This window comes from Lissotriton vulgaris, chromosome 8 (genome assembly GCF_964263255.1).
Source record: "Lissotriton vulgaris chromosome 8, aLisVul1.2, whole genome shotgun sequence".
Classification (NCBI taxonomy): Eukaryota; Metazoa; Chordata; class Amphibia; order Caudata; family Salamandridae; genus Lissotriton; species Lissotriton vulgaris.
This window is the reverse complement of record NC_141696.1, coordinates 641,624,993-641,650,751: the sequence shown is the minus strand read 5'-3', so window position 1 is coordinate 641,650,751 and position 25,759 is coordinate 641,624,993. Positions and strand designations below refer to the sequence as shown.

The 25,759-nt window shown below is 47.9% G+C and overlaps 1 protein-coding gene across 1 annotated transcript in view; it reads right to left on the bottom strand.

The window, feature by feature from the left end:
• Positions 1-25,759, bottom strand: part of IL1RAPL1 (interleukin 1 receptor accessory protein like 1) — a 2,420,186-nt gene that overhangs the window by 506,463 nt on the left and 1,887,964 nt on the right. The window contains exon 9 of the mRNA XM_086934516.1: positions 2,948-3,093. Coding sequence (XP_086790642.1) covers positions 2,948-3,093 — 146 coding nt within the window. The remainder of the gene's footprint in view (positions 1-2,947; positions 3,094-25,759) is intronic.

Genomic DNA, 25,759 nt, shown 5'->3' with positions numbered 1-25,759 from the left:
GAGGACTTTCTGGTGTGGAAAAATGTCTTGTTACTCTCCTGAAGATAAGGCTGTAGATTCGGAAGTGGACCCTTCACTATTTCAGTCACTCTACTTATATACGAAATTCCCTAAATATAACACCTACAGCCCTCTGTAGCTTTTACGTATTATTACAACAGACAAAGTACATCTGCAGTGTGGCTTCTTTACCACACTCTTCTTCTGCCTACTTCAGGCTAAATTCCATTCATGGGATTCCTCTGGTATCTTCGTACCTGAACTTCCAGACAACATAGAACAGGACATTAACTTTTCATATTAAGAACATATAATCAATAAACATTACCAAACTAATCAATATTTAAACCATCCTTTGCTGCCAAATAAACTGACCCAGCACAAGGCTAATACATGATCAGGGATCAATACTCAATTCATCCAATTTCAATGGCCGATACTCATTCACCCAGAATTCCTGATGCAGTGAGATCAATTTTTTTCGATCAATACTTTCCTTTCTACAAACCGTGTATAATGTCATAAGAATACTTACTAAATGAATTAATCAACTTTCCTTCTACTTGGTCGATGTCCCAATTAGTTGAATAGTTGATGATGATGATTTTACTATTTAAACTAACCTTCAACTATCTAAATAACCACAAACGCTCGGTAAAGTTTATTAAGCTTTATCTCAATAATAACACAAATGCTCATTGCATACAGTCACAAATGCAAATAATGAATCCCACAAATGGAGAGAAAACATCAGCATATTTCAAATGAATACAAAATCATCACATAAGCAATGACATTATGCATGATGGAGTGGATAGATTAAGTATCAGCAAAATTATACGCGTAACAAAATACGCCTAACGGAGGAGATAGATGAAGAGACAATAGTTTCATCTAAATAATAGGTTCAATGTATCTATGACGGAGTAGATAGGTGGAGAGAAAAAAGTTCAGAGACAAAAACACATTCGCAAACAATTTGCATGTATGATTCAGAAACAATACAAACCTATCAGTCTGTGTGAAAACCACCCCCTCGGCCTAGGAGGTGGTGGGGGTTCCCTGAAATAGGATCATGTAACAAAGATTTCTGGACGCAAGAGTATGACAGAGACAAGGAAAACAGCTCGGACTCTCTGCAAACCCGACGAACAGCGATGCATTCACCCACCTTCTCTTCCTTCCCGCAAGTCTGAACCACACCCCTGATGGCACCATAATCATAGCTTAAACCCTGCATGTCCGTCCCATATAGATTGAAACATTTCTGAAAACTAAACAGATGATTGGAGGTTCTAGTGGGTGACTCTGTCACACCATGGTAATTTTTACGTACAATTTAGTAACTTTATTGTTCTACATTTTTCAAGAGCAGACTGCAAATATGTTTAGTTCTTTCATATATTATTTCATATTAGTGCATACATGTGCAAAGCTATTTCCTTTGTGTTTGTGTCAGGTGCACGTTAGTTTTATCTACTACTTACTGTTAGTACCTATTATGGGAGTATTCATTTGCGCAGGTTTCTTTTATCAAACCCCTGCTCCATCACAGGGATGGAATAGATTTAGAATGTGACGTATGCAAATGGCTTAGTTACATCTGTTGTGCCATTTCATTGTTACAGTGGTAGGATATAGGCTGCACCGTCTTTGATTGTGTAGTTTTTTTTTATTATGGTCATTATGGTCATTGCAAAATAGATCCCAGAAGGTGGGTTTGAAAGAGAAGGAATCAAACTTGACAGAGTTGTGTAGTAAAGATTCTGATATTCTTGAGGGTACAAAGATGACAATGTAGAAAAGGTAACCTGCCAAAACCGTGATGCAAAGTCATGCCAGCAATGGCAAACATTGAAAAACACAAAAAGCCACTCTATGTGCTGTTTACTGTCCATTTTTTGAAAGGATTTTTGACATGCAACCCCTCTTAAATTCTAAAGAATTCTATAGTCGGAACTAAAAATGGGAAATCACAAAATGAAAATAATTTCACAAAATTAAAATAGTTTCACTGTCTTTTCCTTCAAATAATCTTGGTATTTTTTAATCAGACGATGGGGAAGAAGGTAGCTGAAGTAGATGGGGCTTTCGATCAGCGAATTCCACATACTTTAAGATTGCAATATATCCTTGGATGGATCATTTTAGAAAAAGTAAACTGAGCATTTGATCATTTTTTTTTTTAAACAATTCTATTGTCACTTACAGTGTACATCCATTATGCAAAATGTCATCGTATTTGGAGGAGATAAAACAGTATTTCAAGATATATGTTTTTGAATGTATAAAAGTCATGTACTTGCTGGAGGTTTAAATTATTGATCATTTCTCTCCATGAGCAAGGTACGATCTGTACTAGTATTTGTTATGGCAAGTTCACAAATCTGTGGTTCAAAAGGCAGCACGTATTGCAACAAGCATCTCATATGATGGAAACAAAAGTAGCGTATGGGATTTCAAGGCAAAGAGCGCATCTATTAGGACCTGAAAGGACTGCAACTGCACTGGGTGCGGGTAGGAGTCTTTAGAGAGAATAACATCTTTACAAATCCTTATCTCGCCATCTGTTATCGGATGTATCAGTATAAGTTTAATTTCCTCTCTTTTCTCTCCCTCATAATCATTTTTTTGTTTTAAAGAATGTCATCATCACATATGTTTACACAATGCACTTTTATCTAATTACTTTAATACTCGGATTTCAATTAAATCAGAAAAATTAGCATATCACAAACATTATCACCAGTATTTGTATTACGAAAATATATTGCATCATGTATTGCCCACATAATGGATGTGTTACAAATAAATTAAACATTTTTACTTACAAAAAACTGGTGTTCAAAATATTTCCTGGAAAAAAGTTAAGGCATTCATTTATGAATAAGGAAGTACCCAGCAATATACAATTATCTAAGCATTGTAATTCTCAAATGCTTTTTACCTCGTTTGTTCAAAAGAACGCTGGCATGTCTACGCCCGTTCCCATTTTCAACATAACATGAGTAGTTTCCCAAGTCTCCGTCTTCTACTGCGTCAACAATTAATGAAAGTGACACTTCCTGTTCTCCCAGATGTTCCTTCAAAACCCTTATAAAGAAAAACCAGGCACATATCACTCACTATAGGGTCACTATTAGTACTGACAATACGAAGGATGTATGTGGATGAAGAGTGCCTAATTCAGTTTTCACTTGGACTATAATCACAGGCATGGGTCCTAAATATATTTCAAATGTAGTACTTTGAAACAGTAACACTTTTAAAACAATATAAACTGAGAATGCTTGTGTTGAATGGAGAGCACAGCATCTGAGGATATTAGAAGTAGGGAGAACAGTGTGGTGGAGGATCAAGGCTTTAGTTGTAATCTGGTGAAAACTATTTTATTGCAGGGATGTCTGAGTTTGGCCTGAGTAAACAGATGATGCAATGAGAATGTGTCAAAGAGATTTAAACTATTTCTGAAAGGTGAGTTAAGAAATTCTACATCCCACTGTGATGTCTTTCTTTTAGGGTGAGTTGAGTCCCTTACAGTATAGTGTTAAGAAACAAGTCCACTGGTTCTTTCAACACACACTCACATATTCATTCACTGAGGGGGAACGATTATCTGGACTCCCAGCACTAGTGTTCTCTTTTTCAGTGGACCAGCTGTATCCTCACCAGGACTAAACTAAGTGGCTCAGTGAAGACCACGCATAATTCTGCCAAGGCCTATGAGTACGGCATCATGTCTCCCAGGTATATGTCCCAAAAGCATTTCGCTATAACAAGGGATAAAATGCTAGGTTCTCCCTACAGAGTAGATGGAAATGGTCTGTCCTCACGATCAAGAATGTCTGCATTGTAGCATGATTAAAGAGTGTTCTCCATCCCATTCCTGTAGCCATCAGAACGACAGCAAGAACGCCTGTTGACAAATCAGGAAATCAGTTGTAAGCAATGTAGGAAAATCATTCTTTCCTGCATACCTGAAAATAATTGTGCAGAAAGTGTTCAATTCCTTTCTCCTTTGAGAATATGTTTTTGATGTTGTCCTTATAACTGGAGAGATGGGAGGTTTGTTGCTTGTTCAGGCAGGAACAGCAGCTATCATAACATATTGGATAAAACTGAAAATTTATTTCTGCTATCTCAGGGTAGGAATCCGCTTAAAGTATGATTCAACAACTCACTTTAATAGTGAAGTTGGATTATTTTTTTAAGCAAATTTTATTGTCAGACATTATGCAGGGCCCTGTAACCCAGGGGCGGTTGCAGATCACTAATATGACAGTATCAATGGGCAATCGACTTTTCACTTTATATGCACAAAATAACGAGTGGATAACCAAGCACTCTGTGAACAACCCCCCTAATCAACCCTACTCCCACCCCCAAACCCCGACTCCCCCACCCCCCACCCCAACTACCCACCCCCCCACCAACCCCCCCTGAGTCGCACATCCACCACCAGGCCCTACCCACCCATATAGGGTAGCACACAGCAAAAAAAGGTAAAACGTGCACAAGAATACCTGCCCCCCAGCCCAAAAGTCCCCTAGGTCCGCATCACCTGCCCCATCACCCCTCCAAGAGAAGGTCCTCCTGCTCCACAGGGGGTTCAAGCCACAGACCCCTATAATCTGCCCAGCGCTTCCAAATTGTATAATGTTTCCACTGGCACCCCCTGGCCACGAATATCGGCTGCTCCAGCCCCATACAAAAGTCCAGCCCCCTCTTTCAAACGGCCACGGACGGGGCCTGTGAGTCCTTCCAGCCTTTAGCAATGTCTCTTTTGGCCGTTGTAAGGCCAAGTAACATCAGGTGCCTTTTGAGAGGCTACCCCCCACCCCCTCCATGACATGCAACAGGGCAAACTGCGGCGTACGCAGGAGCACCCATCCCGGTACCTCCGACAAACAGGCCAGGACCTCCCTCCAGAACCGATCAAGGGATCTACAGCTCCAAACGGTGTGCATGAAGGACCCTTCGTCCCTATTGCAGCGGAGGCAGTCCGGTGAGGCAATCAGTCCCGCCCGCCAGAGCCAAACTCTGGTAAAGTAGACTCTATGTAGATACTTAAATTGGATGAGGCGGAGTGACATGGCTATGGCAGCACCCCTGGGAGTGGCCAGAGCTTCCCTCCAGTCCTCCTCCTCTAACACGCCGACGTCTGCCTCCCATTGCTCCCGGAGCCTCGGCAGGGTAGGGGAACAGTGCATGACTAGTGTCTGGTAGATGCAGGATATTTTTTTCGTCTCCAGGTCCCCCATGAACACTTTCGCCTATAGGGGGCTAAACTCAGGGAGGGACTCCAACCCCCCCAGGCTGGGGGACAATGCATGGCGAAATTGGAGGTACCTAAAAAACTGGGACCGAGGCATAGCAAATTCCTCCCTAAGATCCTGGAAGGGCTTAAGTGTCGTACCCCGTAATACATCCCCCAGGGTCGAAATGCCTATGTTGTCCCATCCTCTAAAGCCCTGTAACATCGCCAGGCCAGGAAACCGCCTATTGTTCCACAGGGGGGTCTCTGCCGTCATGGTATTCCAACACCCCATCAGGAGCAATGCCTGTCGCCAGATGCAAAACACCACTCGAGTGGTCGCCAGCAACACATTCCGCAACAACACCATGTAAAGGAGAGTGTGTAACATATGGAGCCCATCAAGTAGCGTTCCATGGCATACGCCGGGTCGCCCCTATCGCCATACCACCACTAGTTCAATACCAAAAGATGGGAGGCCTGATAGTAAGAAAGAATATCAGAGGTCGCCAGTCCCCCACAATAGGAGGATAAGAAACACGTGCACAATAAAACACGCACCGCACCTCCCCCCCACAAAAACTACCCCAGGGCGGAGTACACTGACGGAACCAACCAGGCGATATCAGATAAGGGTGGTTTTGCAGTTGGTACAGCAGCAGGGGAGTGCTACTATTTTAAAGATTGCCAACCTACCATATATAGTAAGCGGCATACGCGACCAGGTTCTTAGGTCAGCCCACACACATTCCCAAACCGGTGCCAGATTTCGCTCCCAGGACACGACAGGGATCTCCAACAGGAAAACCCCCAGATACTTGAGACCCCCCACCGCCACTTGGAGTGAAGATGCCTAATTGCCCGCTTCTTGTGTTGGCTCACCCGGGCACCCATAATGTAGACTTGCGAGGGTTCAGATAAAGCCCTGATGACTCACCAAAGATCTGCACGAGGCCCGATCTATTAAGATCTGTAGGAAAGAAGAGGACATCATCTGCGTATTATGCAATCCTGTCAGTCGGCCCCTGTGCCAACTCAAACCCGCTCAGCTGTGCATCCATGCGTACCCATACCGCCAGAGGCTCCATAGCCAAGGCAAATAGGTAGGGTGAGAGGGGGCATCCTGTAGGAAGGTGGATATCTGACTATATGGTTACCCCAACTTTTTTGCCTAGTGTTTAGCTAATTTTCAACTTAGTTGGCCTGGGAACCTGCTAATCAGGGCCCCAGGCTATCTGCTCTCACTCTAAAATGGACTCCATGTACTTTAGGTACATCTCCAATTGGATATTGGGTCACCTTGTGAGCCCCTGTATAGTGTACCATAGGTACCCAGGGCATAGGTGCATCCACGGCCTGCCAGGGGCTGCAGCATGTATTAGGCCACCCCTGGCTGGCCATCCACATTGGGTCGGTAATCAAGGTAGGGAGGAGGAATAAGTGTCCACTTGCTTCCCCTGGGTAAGTATGGAGGTTATCAAAAATGAAATGGACACTTGTAACAAATCTCAACTTTTGGATAGATTTATGGTATTCTCAAAAACTCAATGTTAAAGTTGGAATTGCGGTATATATCTTTTATCCGCCCCTACATTGTAGTTGTGGCAGTTATCATTGAATACCATAAGACGTGCTTGGTGCCTGCCTCATCCAGAGGCTCCTCTGGTTTCGATTTGCAGTGTCCAGAGATAGATTTAGGTGTGGCTTGTAGGGACCCCAAAAAGAAAAAAAAAAGAAAAAAGAAAAAAGGCACAACTGGCTGATCACTCAGCTTAGGTATAGTATCCCTATACCTACCATTACATAAAGACACATAAATACCTATAAGTCACTCCTATGGCAGGCCTTGACAATCCTGAAGGCAGAGTGCTTGGTTTTATGTGAGATGGTGCTCTAGCATGAGCTGAGCCTGTCTGCAGCTTTCAGAGCCATGTCCTTATAGCTGTTCTATGATATAGCCATACCATATACTCTCAAGTGCATTATAATCCTCGCGGTTAATGCTAAGTTAGTTTGGTTTGGCTTTATCAAAACATGTTGTGTAAGGTGTGATACGCTTTGGAATACTACCCCCCCCCCCGCCAGTCCTGGCGGCGGGGGTAGCATTCCACCCTTCTAGAGGGAGAATACATGTAGTTGTAGCTTTACCCGGAAAAAGTTAAACAGAACCTCAGCATCACAAAATGGATGCTGCTGCCACAGACACGAGCATGACCTCCTGTTGCTGGATGAAACTCCTGCAGGGGAGGCCTGGACAATAGGTTTCCTGCCTTGGGAGGTGCTCCAGCCCCAGCTGTGGCACAAAACTGGACAAAGGAAAAGGGGTGTAATCACACCCTTCCCAGGTTCCACCCATAGGAGGGACCTAGCAGGTAATCCAGCCACTTAGATTAGTATAAAGCTAGGAGCTGAGTCTAGGGACTTTAGATTATCCTGAACTGAAACTCTGAAACAAAACTCTGAAACTTCGACATTCTACTGCAACTAGAAGACTGAAGAATCTCCCTTGTGGTCAAGGAGTGACCACCCTGTGCAAACAGGCACCATCAGTGACTTGCCGGTTTGATTTGTCGACGCTCCCGCCGGAGCCCGAAGACTTAGCGATGCAGCCTCTGGACTTTCAGACTTCTCTGACCCGACCCACATCCACAGCAAAGCTAAGACCCGGGGCGGACATGAGAGACGTGGGACCGGACTACATGCAGTACCTGCTTGTTGCTAACTGTGCAGCTTCTGAGGCATCCTGGAAGTTGTACATTGGGACTTGAGAGGCCCCAACCCCGAGCCGTGAGTGCACTGAAGCTAAGCCCTCCACTACCACGAGTGCCGCGTGGGGCCTGTGCCTGCATTTCTCCTCAATTCGTCTTTGCGGTTGCTAGCCCGTTGGCTAGTGGCCCTCCAGAAGACATCTTTGCAAATCAACACCACTTGCCTGGTTGCTCCGGGATTGCTCCTGCTTTCCTGTAAAGGGGAAGCTCCCCAGACCTTGCTGGTCTGATCTTCCCTTCCTGCGTGGGTTGCCTTTGCCAAGACTTGTTGACTCCGATCCGAAAGCTGACACCGCCAACAGCAAGATCCTTCGTGGGGCAGTCCGTATCCAGCCCCTGGTCATCGTCAACGCCTCCTGATCCACGTGGCTGCAGAGACAAGCTTCACCTCATCACCTCTTTGCAGCTCAACATCGCCTGGTTCCTTCCTGGTTCCTTCCTGGTCACTGGATAGTGCTCCAGACTCTGCCCCCTCTGCTTTCAGGTTCTTCACTGCTCCGATTCACCCTTGGATCCAACCGGACATCTTCATCCTGGTCGCCTGCAGCCTCTTTGTGCAGCTCTCCATAGGATTCGACGACGAAACCCGACACGAAAGAACACCTATGCACCTGGCTTCTCTGGGTGAGGTAACTCGAGTACTCCAGTGCTCCCGTGGGTAATAACTATCCAAGTGTCCTAGATTAACTGAGTTTTCCCGTAGTCCATCCAGAAGTGTCCGAAATCAACTACTTTACAAACTTTATGTTCCCATTGAGTGTCTATGAGAACCCGCATGTGTGTTTAGACACTGCACATGCATCCTGTGAAACTCCTACTTCCTAACCTGTGGTTGTTCAGTGTAGTCCCAGCGATTCCCTAGGCCCTTGGCCTATTCACCTATCGTGAAGTGGTTCTTATACCACTTACTTAGTATATGGTTCGTGAAGCCCCTAGGGCAGAAATGTATTTGTGCAACTTATAGTATGCTTATTGAGTAACTTGTGCTGTATCTCGAACTCTGAACTCATAAAGAGTTCAGAGGGGTTGTGTTAGTAATAAATAAATATATATTTGATATATACCTTGTGTGGTGTCCTTTCATTTGGTATTAAAGGGGTTATTATTGGTAAAACAATTGGCTTCACATGCTCTCTTAAGTATTAGTCTAAGACTGCTTTGTCCATGCTACCACTAGGATAGCTGGTCTATAAGGTTGACTTTACAACCATCACCATAATGGTTGTTTGGACTGATACAGGGTGCCCACTAGAATAGTGGACATCACATATCAGGCCAACTTCTCACATTGGTGTGCAGCGGTTGGGATACGAGCTTGCTGATTGTTTTACTATAATATCTTGGGATATCATTTGAAAGATCACATTAAGGTAAGTAAGTAAGTAAAATATCTTTATTCGATTGTTTACATATAACAATCATAAAAGTGCATTTCATAAACATTTATCACACAATAAAATTGATAGGCAGAATGTTTGTTACCACATAAACATGATCACAAGCGGAATTACAAATTTATAATTAAAAAGGATAAAAATACAATTTTGATTTAAAAAAAGTTAGCAAAATTAATTAACCTTCCATGCTTTTTCTATGTTTAAGTGCTAGTTTTAAAAAACTGCATACAAACAAGGTACAATCGCTATTTAGCATTTGAAGGTAATAAAGTGCTGGTCTGAATTGTGCAAAATGTAGCTGTTTTAGTAAAGGTTTTAAAAACAGGTTACGAGGAACTGTGTAATACAGGCAAAAAAATAAAAAGTGTGCCAGATCTTGCGGAGACTTATTGTCGCAGCCGCAAGCTGGCAACACTTGACCTCTATGTGCCCCACTTGGCACAGCTAACAATAGGTGGAACATATCAAATCGGAACCTGGTCAGCAAAAAGCGTTCATAACCCGACAGAGGCCAGACTAAATAGGGTTCCATGTGAAGACTCCTTTTTGTGAGAGCGTGCAATCTCACACTGTTTTTCTTATACTCTCGCTCCTCCCTTGCAAGGTACCTAGATGTCATAAAGGTGTTCTTCACATAGATTACATCTGTTTTGGTTATTTTCTCAGGATCTAGAAAAAGGTCCGGCCGACCTAATTTAAAGAGACATCTTCTGATATATTTTATCCATGGGATCTTATGCCTCCCTTCCCACTCTAGTGCGTCTCGCAAAATGTTTCTGGTGAGGGGTATGTCTATGTTTAGCCAGCTATTTAGCCAGCATAGCAAGGGATTTACAGCTATCCTGTCACTTAGATAGGGCATACCAAGTTCCTCATGAACAGAAAAGTTTGCCGTGCCCCTGGGGAGCCTTAAAACCTGCTTTAGAAAGTTATTTTCGGTGACCTCAAGGGCATCTAGGGGTTCAGATCCCCACATTTCACTCCCATAGCACGCAACTGCAATGCTTTTGGCTTGATATAGCTTCAGGACAGCGGCCACCGGGCTATTACCCATTTTCTTAGCAAAATCCATTATTGCTGCGTTAGTGCGCACTACCTCGCCCTTTTTCTTTTGTATTGCAGGTGCCCATGTTAATTTATGGTCAAAAAGGACGCCAAGATACGAAAAAGTCTTTGTTGTCGGTATTTTTTCGCCATTTACGGAGTGGGGGTATGTTTTTTTCGGACCTGAGCCTGTCATCATTGCAAAAGATTTCGAATTGTTAATGCTCAGACCACGGGAATTCATAAATGCGAAAAAAGAGTCTAACAGGGTTTGAAGGCCAATCGCCGTTCTAGAGATTAGGACGGCATCTACCGCGTATAGCAGGACGGGCACGCCCTTCCTCCCTATGTATGGATAATCTATTCCAGTTTTTAATAAATGTTCCTCCAATTCGTTAATATAAAGATTAAAAAGGAACGAGGCTAAGATGCACCCTTGTCTAACCCCCCTATTTATCCTAAAATCCCTGGTTACTTTCATATCTTGTGTAAAACGGACATTTGCTCTTGTGTCCGAGTGGAGATCACCTAGAAAGTTAATAAGATTTTGCTCCACACCCATTTTTTGCAAGACTTCCCAGAGCCTACTTCTGTCAACGCAATCGAATGCGGACGATGAATCCATAAAGGCCATATATATGGATCCTTTTCTTGCCATGGTATATTTGCCGTTTATTAGGTACAGGTTCAGACATTGGGCTATCGTGGAATGACCTGGTCTGAACCCGTATTGTATTGGCGACAGTATGTTGTTTTCATTGGCCCATGCTACCAGCCTATTTAAAATGATACCCCCCACCACCTTAGCAACTGAGTTAATCAGTGATATAGGCCTGTAACATGTTGCACTTCTACGGTCGCCCTTCTTGAATACAGGGACTATGGTTGAAGACCCCCATGCCTTCGGGCAACCACTAGAGATTCCGGCATTTATTACAGCAGTAAGGACTGGGGCCCATAGATGGATATTTGATTTGAATAAATCGGGTGGGAGGCCATCCGGGCCGGGTGCTTTGTTACTAGTTAGACCCTGAATCCCCTTTTCTACCTCCCCCACTGTAAAACACAACAATTCTTCATCAGGAATATTAAAAACAATATCCGCTTGTGGCTCGTCACTTTTGAAGATTATACTATAATGTGATATCCACTCTTCCTCAGGTATGTTGGTCCCAAGCGTAAAATTACTGGGGTCGTCGAACAAAGGCTTGTTTATAATGTTCCAAAACTTAGAACTATTTCCCAAAATTGCGGGATCACACAGAGATTCCCAGATGCCAGCTTTCACTTCTTTTTTCCGAGCAGCTAAAGTTATCTTGTAGTTAGTTCTCAGGGCTTTTATAAGGACAGGATCTCTTGGTTTATCCTTTAGTGCTTTTTTTAGATTACGTCCGGCCTTGGAACAGGCTTGGTCGAACCATCTTGGATGGGATTCACAATGTCCCCTTGCTGGTGTGGTTAGCAATTGACCAACTCTATCGACCACAACGGAAAAGGCGGTTACGGTCACTTCAGGCAAGGTGGTAGTAGAAACACAGAGTGCTAGTTCTTGGCCACAGCTGTTATTAATTGAGTTATACAGAGTGTCACTGTTGACTTTTGACCACTTCAGGCGACGATTTCCGTTTATTGTCTTTAGAGAGCCGCAATCCTTCCAAAGCTTCCGGAGTTCAAAAAAGCCTCCTCTAATTTGAATAGAAATGGGATTATGGTCACTGAAAATACTTGTTTGGATTTCAAAGTCAGTAGCTAGATCAGCAAGGTCTCTTGAAAGAAGAATATGATCTATATAAGAACCATTTCCAGGACCTTTATACATGGGGACATCAAAAATGTGAGAATCCTCTGATATGGACATTGCAACAGTCAAATTCCTGTTGTCGATTAAGTTGTTAACGTAGGTACCGCGCAGCGTATGGTCAAAATGGAAGCCATATCTGTTGTTACATCCTTAAAGACCAATAGGTGTCGCTACAGGGTTACCGCATGGATGTGTATTAAAGTCTCCAGCAATAAGGGTGCTTCGGGGCAGACTTAATGCTTTAGCTTTTAGGAAGTTATGTAGATGGAGGATATTACACTCCCTGTTTGAAGATACAGCATTGTAAAAGTTAATAAGGGTCAATGCCCTTTTGCCCCTCCTGAGCACCAAGACTTGGATATGTCTGTTATCGGATTCCCTGATTGAGACCTGGCAAATGAGTGCAAGACTGATGTAAATTACCAGGCCCCCCTTTGATCTTCCACTATTCGACGGGGCTGCAGATTGAAAAAAACTTTGGAAGCCCTCAATATGTACATTTACTTCTTCCAACCATGTTTCTTGGAAACACAGGATGGTATAGTTTTTTATAAATGATATCCATATGGGGTCCTTTACCTTAGTGGCCAGGCCAGCTACATTCCAGGATAAGAGTTTTATAATACATGATGAAGTATCGCCTAGACCTGCTACATGGGCGTTGATTGTAGATGGAGATATCACATGCTCCCCTTGAGCAGTTATTATATCTGCTTGTGTTTCATCAATGGTGTATAAGGGGTTTGCATCACTGGGAACTGCACATTGGACTGGAGTGGGAAAATGTAAAGGACTAAGCCCATTTAAGGGCGGCATGCTCTCTAATTGACTTACTGATAAAGCTGCCTTGAATGTTTCCCCGGACTCTTGGATAAGGTTACTTGTGCACTCTGATGTGGTACTTGCTGTTTTATGGGAAACTACTTCCCTGTATGGAAACTCAGAGTGAATAGAGGGGGAAATTAGGGGTACTATTTGTCAATCAATCTCATCCAAATAATCTGGGGCGTAAAGAGTGTCAAATCTGTTTGAGATAGGAACCCTATATTGCGTGTTTAGGTGATGTGGATGTGGGTAATACTGTTGCTGTGGGCGAAATGAGTACTCCCTTCTCATGTGTTGTCTTGTGGGATAGCTATTTTACCTACTCGGCCATGGGGGTTCCTGCCTATGGTTTATATAGTCCGTTGAGGTGGACGGGCCATAAGGCCATGAGGTTTCCCTAGGTTGGTAGTAAGCCATTGGTTCGAGCGAACCCCCCTGTCCATGGGTTAACTGTGATTGTTTTACATTATGACTAGGGTTATTAGAAGGATAAAAATAGCTCAAATCCATTGTGCGAATCAAACTATTTGTCGCACCGTTTTTCCAACTATTGACAAAGCTAGCTGCACGACTATCACCAAAAGTAACCACAATACAGTCACCCTCAGTTGATTTAAATCTGGTACCCACCCAATCTACTCTTTTCACGTGGGAAATATGGCCATTTATATGTTGGGGAATCAGTCTGTGGGTTGTAAGCCAGTGACTCACCTTGTTTTTTAATTCCACTTGAGATTCTGTTCTCTCTTCCGTTAATTTAGGTACACCAATCATAACGGTGGTGTACAAACTGGATTCAGGAGGAAGGTTTACGTGGAGTGGTCTTTTAGCTACCACAGGTTTTAACAATTTATCTCCTGTTTGTTTTGTGGGTATACTCAGTTGTGGAGTTTTAATTTTGCTCAGTAGTTCTATATGGGTTGGTGCTAGTTTAGCTGGGGAGCTCTCGGCGGCCCATTCGCTTTCCTCAGTTTCAGTGTCAGATAGAGTATGGGCATTAGTTAGAGTTGTGGGCACTATATGAGTGGGATTGACTTCTGTGTCTAAGTTTTTATCAGGTTTGGTGGAAAGAGTTTTTTCCTGACGAGCTGGCAAGTTTTGTTTACTAACAATGTTATGAGTAGCTTTCTTTGTCTGTGCCTTTTTGTTGTTAATTGAAACAAGGGAGCTACTAGCTGGTACAAAGGTGGAAGTTGTTTTTGGTGCGTTCAGTATTTTGAGCAAGGTAGATGATGCATCATTTTGGGCCCTTTCAAATTTCCCTAAAGCCTTCTCGATGTTAATAACTCTCTCGCTAATGGGCATCAAGAGAGTCTTAAGTAGGACTTCTAGTTCACTCAGAAGTAGTTTGTTATTTATCAATGTGTGATCTGTCTGCTCTGTATGGTCTATGGTCATGTGTGTAAGATCTGTCTGCTTTTTGCTCAAGAGCGGACCTGAAACCTGGCTAGTTGTAGATGGACAAAAGTTTACTGTTTTTGATATGGGATTAGCCAGTCTAAACGTGGACCAAATATCCTTAGCTGAGTGATGTTGTTTAGCCTTTAGGCGAGACATTTTTTTGGCTAAAGAGGTTTTTTTACTTAGTGTTCCACGGCACCTATTTATGTTTTTAATCGCTTGACTTTTCCCTGGGACAGATTCTATTGCTGTAGATGTTAAACCTACCATAGGTAGGGGTCCTTGTTCTGGGCGGACCATAGGCGACAAACATATGTTGGTGCCGTTTTCACTAAGCAGCATAGGACTATTGTCCTTACTGTTGCCTATAGAGGGTATAGACAGGGCTGCTGAGGTGTTGTCTCTGGTTTGGGGACTAGGAAGCCCCGTAAAAGACAACATTAGGATGGACTCTTGAGAATTCATTGTGTTGTCCTTAGAGTTAATATTTTCAGTAGTATGTAGAGAAAGGTCCGGAAAACACAGGTCTGGAGTTCAAGATAGACGTCTTTTCTGTATCCTGGATAGCATCTGCCACTACGCTAATCGTTTTCTGTAACATTAGATCGATAGCGGTTATAGTAGGAAGAGACACTTTTTATTCTTGTTGCAGATCTCGTGGCCACAGGTGTCTTTCTTGTTTTAGACATCTTGACTTGAATTAACTAATGACTAACAGTTGGAAAAAGCACCTTTAGTACGCAAAATATAGAATACAAGTCAAATTAATCACCTTTGCACAGGATATCAAGGGGGTGGCCCGTCCCGTCCTCCTCGGTCCCCTGAGGGCCACAGAGGGCCCGCCCTTTGCCCGGGCTTAGCCCGGCGCTGCCCCGCGCGCTCCCGCGACGCGGGAGGTGAGTGCCGTTTTATAGCGCCTCCTGGCGTGCTCCGCCTCAATGTGACTTCCGGTCGCGGAGGCCGCTGGGAGTTGTGGTTTTTCTCTGTGTCTCCCCCTCACTGCGGCAGTGCTGTTGGAGTGAGGCTGCAGCGGGGGAATGACAGGCAGCGGTGGAGCAGCGTCGTAGGCAGCAGTCCCGGTGTCACAGGAGTCCCTCAGGCAAATTAGGCATCCGTTTACTGTGTGGCAGGAAATAGTTTTACAAGCACCCGCTCCTCAGCAGGTGAGTGCCGTTTTATAGCGCCTCCTGGCGCGCTCTGCCTCAACGCGACTTCCGGTCGCGGAGGCCGCTGGGAGTTGTGGTTTTTCTCTGTGTCTCCCCCTCACTGCGGCAGCGCTGTTGGAGTGAGGCTGCGGCGGGGGGATGACAGGCAGCGGTGGAGCAGCGTCGTAGGCAGCAGTCCCGGTGTCACAGGAGTCCCTCAGGCAAATTAGGCATCCGTTTACTGTGTGGCAGGAAATAGTTTTACAAGCACCCGCTCCTCAGCAGGTGAGTGCCGTTTTATAGCGCCTCCTGGCGCGCTCCGCCTCAACGCGACTTCCGGTCGCGGAGGCCGCTGGTAGTTGTGGTTTTTCTCTGTGTCTCCCCCTCACTGCGGCAGCGCTGTTGGAGTGAGGCTGCGGCGGGGGGATGACAGGCAGCGGTGGAGCAGCGTCGTAGGCAGCAGTCCCGGTGTCACAGGAGTCGCTCAGGCAAATTAGGCATCCGTTTACTGTGTGGCAGGAAATCGTTTTACAAGCACCCGCTCCTCAGCAGGTGAGTGCCGTTTTATAGCGCCTTCTGGCGCGCTCCGCCTCAACGCGACTTCCGGTCGCGGAGGCCGCTGGGAGTTGTGGTTTTTCTCTGTGTCTCTCCCTCACTGCGGCAGCGCTGTTGGAGTGAGGCTGCGGCGGGGGGATGACAGGCAGCGGTGGAGCAGCGTCGTAGGCAGCAGTCCCGGTGTCACAGGAGTCCCTCAGGCAAATTAGGCATCCGTTTACTGTGTGGCAGGAAATAGTTTTACAAGCACCCGCTCCTCAGCAGGTGAGTGCCGTTTTATAGCGCCTCCTGGCGCGCTCCGCCTCAACGCGACTTCCGGTCGCGGAGGCCGCTGGGAGTTGTGGTTTTTCTCTGTGTCTCCCCCTCACTGCGCCAGCGCTGTTGGAGTGAGGCTGCGGCGGGGGGATGACAGGCAGCGGTGGAGCAGCGTCGTAGGCAGCAGTCCCAATGTCACAGGAGTCCCTCAGGCAAATTAGGCATCCGTTTACTGTGTGGCAGGAAATAGTTTTACAAGCACCCGCTCCTCAGCAGGTGAGTGCCGTTTTATAGCGCCTCCTGGCGCGCTCCGCCTCAACGCGACTTCCGGTCGCGGAGGCCGCTGGGAGTTGTGGTTTTTCTCTGTGTCTCCCCCTCACTGCGGCAGCGCTGTTGGAGTGAGGCTGTGGCGGGGGGGATGACAGGCAGCGGTGGAGCAGCGTCGTAGGCAGCAGTCCCGGTGTCACAGGAGTCCCTCAGGCAAATTAGGCATCCGTTTACTGTGTGGCAGGAAATAGTTTTACAAGCACCCATTAAGGTACTTAGAGGTACATATAAATCAAGTCTTAAATACTTAAGTTCTACTGAACTTAGTTGTTGTAGAGCTAAGGGCCTAGCACACCCTGTCTACAACTTCTAGAGAGGTTTAGTAGGTAACACTTAGTGTAGGTAGGTGCACACACCACACCTCACTAGATCATGTCTCTGAGAGAAGAACCAAGTGAGTCTCTCCCAGTGGAGGCAGATCCTTTAAGGATAATTTCCAGATATGATACCCTACCTTTCCATGATTTGAGGCACTTGTGCACATCAAGAAAGTTAAAACAGGGTTCAAACCCTACCCTCAAGCACCTGATAGAACTTATGGAAGAATATGATGCTAAGAAAGCATCTAACACGGGTCCTACAAGCAATGCAGATGAGGGTCAACCCTCAGCAGAAGATTCCCCTGATCACAATCTAATTGATGAGAGTGAAGAAGAGGAGGAGGCTGAAGAGGAGGATGACAATGACCTGGTCCAAGTAGGGGTACTTAGCCAGGCTAACCTAAGCCTACATGGGGCTGGAGGGGGAATAGCCCCATACAGACCCCCAAGCAGGCTTAACACTGAGCACAGGAGGAGGAGATCCCTGTCCAGGGAATCTCAGCACTCTATACTCTCAATAGGGTCAGATGCTCTCAGGAGAATGACTCCCCCTGAGAGAAGAGAACATCAGGCCAGAATGAAAGAAGTCAATTTGAGGATTGAGAGGCAAGAACTTGCCATAGACAAAGAGAGACTTGCTCTTGCAAGAGAGTAAAAGTTAAGTGGGTTAGAACCCACTGGTGACAGCAATATCCCTAAGGATAAAGATAGGTCCTATGATACTAGAAACCTAAGCAAGATTGTCCCACCCTACAAGGTTGGGGATGACATCCACAAGTGAATAACTGCTTTGGAGAGGGCTTGCAAAGTACAGTAGGTAGCCCAAAGACAGTGGGCAGCAATCTTATGGCTCTCCTTTTCAGAAAAAGGTAGAGACAAGCTCCTCACAGTAACTGATGAGGATGCTAATAACTACAAAGTCCGGAAGAGTGCTCTGATTGATGGATTTGGCCTAACCACTGATGGATTTGGACTGATACAGGGTGCCCACTAGAATAGTGGACATCACATATCAGGTCAACTACTCACACACCCCTGCCAGGTACCTCGCCGAATCTGAAACCTGGACGATACCGCCCCTGCCACTCGAACCGAGGCTGTCAAGTCAGTGTAGATAAGACGCAGACAGGACAGGAAGTGAGGCCCAACATTGAGCCATGGCAGCAGTGTGAACAGATAGACCCAGCTTAACTAATCAAATGCCCTGTCCATATCTGCGAGGAGGAGCGCAGCCCGCCGCCCCGTACTGCGGATCGCTTCCACTGCCACGTGAGTCCGTCTAATATTGTGCCTGGTTGCCCTATGGGGTATAAAGCCAGACTGGTCTGGGTGGACAAGCTCTGAGATATGAGTAAGAAGCCGGTGGCCAATGTCTTGGCCAAGACCTTAGCCTCAACATTTAAGAGCGAAATTGGGTGATAGGATGCATGGTGCTCTGGGGGTGGACCCGGATTGTGGAACACCACCACTTCTGCATGTCGCCAGTCCGGAGGGAGCCTGTCACGGTCCCTGGCCTCCTCCAACGCCGCCCAGTAGTGAGAGGATAATTGTATATTATATTTCTTGAAAAACTCACTGGGGAACCCATTCGGACCAGAGGCCTTCCCCGAGTTGAGCTCACCCAGGGCCGTGCCAAGTTCCTCATCTGTCAGAGGGAGCTCCAACCGATCCGGCACCTCGTCCGATACCGCTCTAGGAGGCTGGTCAGATATAAACTTGTCCACCATATATTCTATTCTGGCAGGCACTGTGGGGCATATAGGTCTGCATAGTACGCAGCGAAACTCTCCGCCAATTCCCCTGGGTCCGTCAGCAAGGCACCCACTGCATCAATTCTCTGCAACTCACTCGCCGCGTTCTTCCACCGCAAGATCGCCGACATACACAACAGCTTCAACGCACAGACCACGCACCCTATCACCGAACCAACGCCCGCCACCACCACCCTCTGCAACTGGACCCTGATCAGCACCGAAGACACCACCCGCACGATGAACTCCATCCACTCCAGATCACCAACCGACCCCTGCCCACACCACGTCTTCAACAAAGCCGACGCCATCATCGCACCCAATCTCTGGGACATCAACAACTCCTCCTTCCACACCGCCACCTTCCCGGAGAGCTGGAAGCATGCCGAGCTGACCGCCCTCCTGAAGAAACCAACAGCGGACCCCACCTACCTCAAGAACTACCGTCCCATCTCGCTACTTCCCTTTCTGGCCAAAGTCATCGAGAAGACCGTCAACAGACAGCTCCCCGCCTTCCTCGAGATGAACGGATCCCTCGACCCCTCGCAGTCCGGGTTCCGGACCAACCACAGCACCGAGACCGCCCTAATCGTAGCCACCGACGACATCAGAACCCTGATCGACAACGGGGAAACAGCGGCTCTCATCCTCTTGGACCTCTCTGCGGCGTTCGACACCGTCTGCCACCTCACCCTAGTGAAGCGCCTCAGCAACATTGGGATCCGAGAGAAAGCACTGAAGTGGATCATCTCGTTCCTCGCCGGAAGACCCGGAGAGTACGCCTCCCCCCGTTCAGATCCGAGGCCACCAAAGTCATCTGCGGCGTACCACAAGGATCTTCCCTCAGTCCAACCCTCTTCAACGTCTACATGAGCCCCCTCGCAGCCATCGCATGCCAACACAACCTCAACATCATCTCCTACGCCGATGGCACCCAGCTGATCCTCTCCCTCACCAACGACCCCACCACCGCCAGAGCCAACCTACACGAAGGGATGAAAGACGCCGCCGACTGGATGAGGAACAGCCGCCTCAAAATGAACTCGGACAAGACGGAAGTCCTCATCCTGGGATCATCACCCTCCGCCTGGGACGACTCCTGGTGGCCCCCGGCCCTGGGCACCGCTCACCAAGCCAACAGACCACGCACGCAACCTGGGCTTCATCCTGGACTCCTCCCTGTTGATGACCAGACAAGTCAACGCAGTCTCATCTTCATGCTTCAACACCCTACGCATGCTCCGCAAGATCTTCAGATGGATCCCCACTGAAACCAGGAAGACCGTCACCCAGGCACTCGTCACCAGCCGTCTGCACCACGAGAACACCCTTTACACCGGAACCACAGCCAAACTCCAAAAAAGACTCCAGCGCATCCAGAACGCCTCCGCACAACTCATCCTGGACATCCCACGACACAGCCACATCACCGGACACCTGAGAGACCTGCACTGGCTCCCCATTAGCAAGAGGATCACGTTCAGACTCCTCACCCACGCACGCAAGGCTCTCCACGACCTGGGCCCCAAGTACCTCAACGACCGCATGACCTTCTACACACCCACCCGCCAGCTACGATCGACCAGCCACGCCCTCGCCACCGTACCACGCATCCGCAAAGCCACCGCCGGAGGAAGATCCTTCTCCTACCGGGCAGCCAAGACCAGGAACACCCTCCCCACCCACTTTCGGCGAACCCAGGACCATCTCTCCTTCAGAAGGCAGCTCAAGACCTGGCTGTTCGAGCAGTAGCGTTCCCCCTCCCCCAGCGCCTTGAGACCCTCCCGGGTGAGTAGCGCGCTTTACAAATGCCGTGATTGATTGATTGATCAATGATCCCTGGCAATGTCTGCACATGAAAGGTCCCCTGACAGAGCCGATGCAGCATTTTGCCAGACTTATCCCCCACTGACAAATTCTACTGCGCGTAGTAAGCCACACCTGTCGCGCCTCATCCATAAGGAGGGCTGCATAGTACTGTAGCGCCAGAAGGAGCCGGCACACCTCCTCTTTCTGACCCTCCGAGTGTCCCTGGCGCTCCAACTCCCTAATCTCCGCCTCAGCGTGCACCAGACCTACCCGTCGCTGCTTTTGAGCCGTCGCACACCAGGCAATATTCACCCCACATAGAGTGGGATTCAGTGCCTCCCATAACGTCCCGGCGCTAGAGACAGAACCTACATTCCAGACTAGATAATCGGAAATTGCCTCATGCATGCGCTTCCCATAGTCATCCTGTTGAAGGTGCCACACCGAAAGGCGCCGGCGGAATGTCTGCCTCCCACTGCCCAGCCGGTGCTCGACGGAAATAGGCGAATGGTCAGAAAGGCCATGCGGTAGGATTGCCACTGATTCTTCTCGTCCAGCCGCTACCCTGGGTACGAAAAGATAGTCCAACCTGGAGAAGGATTTGTGGACGGCAGAGAGAAAAGTATATTCCCGTTTATCCAGATGAAGGCGCCGCCACGTGTCCACTCAGTCCAGCCCCACAACCATGTTCCGCAGTTTTGTGGAATGGCCTACACTCAGGCCCCCCGGCCAGTATCTATCCTTGGTGAAATCCAGAACATCGTTCCAGTCTCCCCCAACTGCCGCTAGTGTGTCCGGGATTTCCGCCCAGATGGCAAACAATTTCTCCACCAAAGACCACTGCATTGGCGGCGGGACATAGACGCAACCCAACACCAGGTGGTCCTCCCCAAGCGTACCCTTGACAAACTGATACCTCCCATGTGCATCAGCCCATAATTTCGTGTGGATGAAGGGAATTCTACGGTGCACCAGTATAGACACTCCCCTGGACCCTCTCACAAAGCCTGCATGAAAATCCTGCTGGAAGCCGTAGCATTGCAAGCACAGGGCCTTAGTGCCTAGTAAGTGAGTTTCTTGTAGCAAAAGTATGTCAGCCCCAGCTCGTTTCACTTGGCGCTGCACCGCTCCACTTTTTATTTTGTCTAAGAGTCCATGCACATTCCAGCTACGTATACAGAGGGTATTTTGGGACCCCGAGGCTTTATCCATACATTGTGCCATCTGAAATCGGCCCTGTTCACCACCCGTACTCCAGAGCACGCGGGCATGCATAAACCAAATGTAGGGAACCCCCGTGACTGTACGACTCAACCCCAACCAGAACAAACCCCTTCCCAAACAACTGACCCCCACCCCATTACCCCATACCTCAAAACAGTTGAAGTACCTGTCGCGGCAAGGTTGGCTTCTGACCCCCAACGTAAGGCCCAAAGTCCCCCAAGCCAATGGATCCCCACCCTACAGCCCATACTTCCTAGGTCCACCCCCCACCCGTACTAGACCAAACAAAGGGGGGGAATCAGCCCATATCACACCTCCCTCCATCTTACAAGGAATCAGACATAACTATCAAACCCCGAGGAGGAACAACCCAACATCACTTAAACCTTAGGATACACGAGTCATGAGACCGCTATTTGCTGTCCAGAGGCTGGGGACCCCCGGGCCGAGGCCCCACCGGATACAGAGGGCCGTTGGGACCGGGATCGCCAGTTTCCTTCCCGGTGAGGCCCCCTGGAGGATTTCGACTGAGCCTCACTCACAGAGGAGTCCGAGTCTAGCCGCGGCGGTGTGTGTGAACGCACCCTCACCATCTCATCAGTCCAGTTAAAAACCTCCTCCGGTATATCATAGAAGTGGGTACGTGACTGGAACACCACCCGTAGGCGGGCTGGCAACAGCAGAGCATATGGAAGCTTGAGGTCCCTGAGACGGGCCTTGGCCGCCAGGAATGACTGACGCTGCTGCTGCACCAGGCGCGTGTAGTCCGGAAAGATCATGATGCAACAGTTCTCATTGAGCAAAGCTTCCTTGGTTCTGGCCTGTTTCAGGATTGCGTTGCGGTCGTGATAATTCAACAATTTCGCGATCACCGGCAGTGGCCGAGCCCCTGCCGGAGGTTTCTGGATAAGAGCTCTCTGGGCCTGCTCCACCAGCAACCATTGGGACACAGCATCGGGGGGAAGCCAACCCTCCAGCCACTGAGTCAGGAACTGCTCCATATTGCTTTTTTCACAGCCCTCCGGAAATCCGACAAAGCGCAGGTTGTTCCGTCGCGCCCGTCCCTCTGCATCCTACTCCCGCAGCGCCAGGCCCTTCTGGACACTTTCCATCTTGGCCACCTGCCAATTCAGGGCCGCAACATCATCCTCCATCCCAAAAATCCTGGTCTCAGCTTCCGTAATGCGGGACACAGCGTTCCGTAGGTCTTGCCGCAGGAGCATGACATCCGCGCCCACTGCGCCGATCTCTGCGTGCAACATGTCTCAGGATTCCGTGATTGCCGCCATCAATGCCACATTGTCAGGCTCGGGTTCCTGATGTCCCCCACTCACTTGGCCCTCCACTAAAATTTCACCGGCGCCGGTATGGGACCACAGGACACCACGCTGGCCCCACCTCCACGCTCTCCACCAGTGAGACATGGGCCGGTCACAAAGGGGCCTCTCCAGTCCAGCGCCGCAAACAAGGCCTTCCACAGCCACCACTAGCCCGGCCAGACACTCCACGCTCCACTCCCAGGACTCTCAGCTAGGGTGGCGCTGATATCAATGTTCGCCGTGGAACACTGCTCCAGCCCCTACGCCACACCCCTCTCCTCTGCAGCCCAACCCGACTGCCGCCAGGCGTTCTTCAGGCCAGCGCCACCTGTGGGGCCGCCACGCAGCCTATACCACTAGGCCCCGATGATCCACCGCAGGCCCAGTCCACCTGTGAAGTCGCGACCCCCTCCACTCAGGGCCAACTGCACCACCATCTTGTTACGGGCTTCCCCCAAGGGCCGATGTGCCCCCCGAGTTCCTTTCTGCCGGCCCACTGCTTCGGGACCCCACCAGACAGAGCGCCAATACAGCACCCTCAGCCCAGCATGCTCCCGGGCCACGCCAAACTCCACCTCCCCGTTCCTCGGCTGGATGCCAGGCCCCACCTTTGCAGAGGCCCCAGGACAAGGAAGAAAGCCCTCCACTCTGGGACCGCTGCCCATCCGCCGCACCGCGGGAGCCCCCGGGCGCTGATATGCCCCTTGATCACCTCTTCGGAGGCCCACTGCCCCAGGATCCTGCCTGCTGAGCGCTCGTCTCAGTCCCAGCAGCATGCCACCCTCCCGGGGCACTCCAAACTTGATGCCCTGGCTCCTCTGGGCCACACCAGGCCCCACCACTCGGGGACCACAGCTTTGGGCTCCGGCCACGCCAGACCACGAAAACTTTTGATGGGGTGCTGTGACGGACTGCTGGTTTTGGGATGCCTCCTCCAAGGTTTCTTTTTCAGGACGGAAGGTAGGATAACTGCAGGATAGTTAATAGGCTGGACGGAGCGCAGCTAAATCACGTCCGCCATGGTGGCTCGTCTAGCCACGCCCCCTGTGAAGTTGGATTTTTCATGAATATTAAGAAAAGTAAGTTTTAGAATGTTACCCTTTCTCTGCCTCAAACTATTAAGCGTTAAATACACATTTTAAATGAGAAGTGCATAGGTTGATAATATATACTGGGATTGCAGACATCTATAAGCACACAAGAGTAATTTAATGACCATACACTGTGGAGGAATACACAGACTTATCTAGTGGATGAGACATCCCCCTGTTAGAGTGTTTTTAATTGAATACCAGATGTGAGCTGCCCACGTGACAAAACTGACTAATGAGAAGTGGAGCATTTTAATCATCTAAATAAGATTGTTTTTAATTGTCCTGAAGAAGGTGGTGCGCACAGCAGGATCCACCGAAAGGCGTCAACACTTTTTTAATATTTGTATTATAAAACAGTTTTTAACATTTGTATCTCGTATTTTTGACTGACTATAAAAAATGCTGATTTATTGAATGCGTTGTACTAACTTTGATGCAATTTGCTCTTGAGACACAAGTATATTTGTAATAACAAGTTGTTAAAATCAGAAGCACTTGATTTTTGGCACAGGTTGTTGCTCTCTCTGTTTTTATCAATATAGAAATAAAACAATGAAAATATTTTTTTCTTTGGCTGCGTAATTACCTGTTTAGATTGTAAGTGCTTTTGTGGTGTCACTTTTAGCAAAGGGTTTTAACTACTGGTTGTATGAAGAGAGTGCTGCGAGGGGTTCATGCCCATAAAAATAGATTTGAGTGAATAAGGGCCAGCATCACACTGGCTATTGTAGACTAGGACAGCCAAGGGAACCTTTCTGTTTTTCCTGATTGCTTACCCTGTTCCCTTGTGATTAAGGGTGACTTTCCTTTTTCTGTCAAACTATTAAGAGCCTTTCAACTGTCACCCAGATATTCAAGGGCCCTGAATGAGGTGTGAGGTATGGTGTCCTATAGCAGAGACAAAGGCCTGCGTGTAGGAGGTGTCTTTTGTTCTTCTCGCAGGATGACAATTTGGGCTGTGCCAAGGAACTTAATTTACTTCAAAGGGGCCTCCCTTGTCACAGGTAGATGTCAAATGACCCCCTGACACGCCCCTTCTTTTCTGCCAAAACTCAGGTAGGCACCAATCCCAGTGGGACGGAAGCTGCACCAAGGACTGGTTTGGAGTGATCACAGAGGAGGGGCGGGTCTTTACCCTTTCCACACCTCTGAGTGGACTCACAGGCTTTGCATAGGAAGAGAAGGCTTTCCCCATCTTGCATTTAGGTGGAGAGAGTCACTGAAGCTTTGTCTACAGTAAGGCAGGAAGATATTGCTAAAGAAGTAGGTAGCGTGACCCCTGGAAAGTTTTACCCAATGGTTAGAGAGGAGCCAGGAGTCACTGTTACTCAAAAGCAAATAGAAGACAACTGGGCCTTCTGTCTGAGACCGAGGTGAGCCCTAAAGTATTTGACCTCCATCCTCTTGTACCCAGGACAAAGAGGTGGATTCCTTTGGTCATAAGGCTGGCCGCCTGTTCAAGCTACAGGG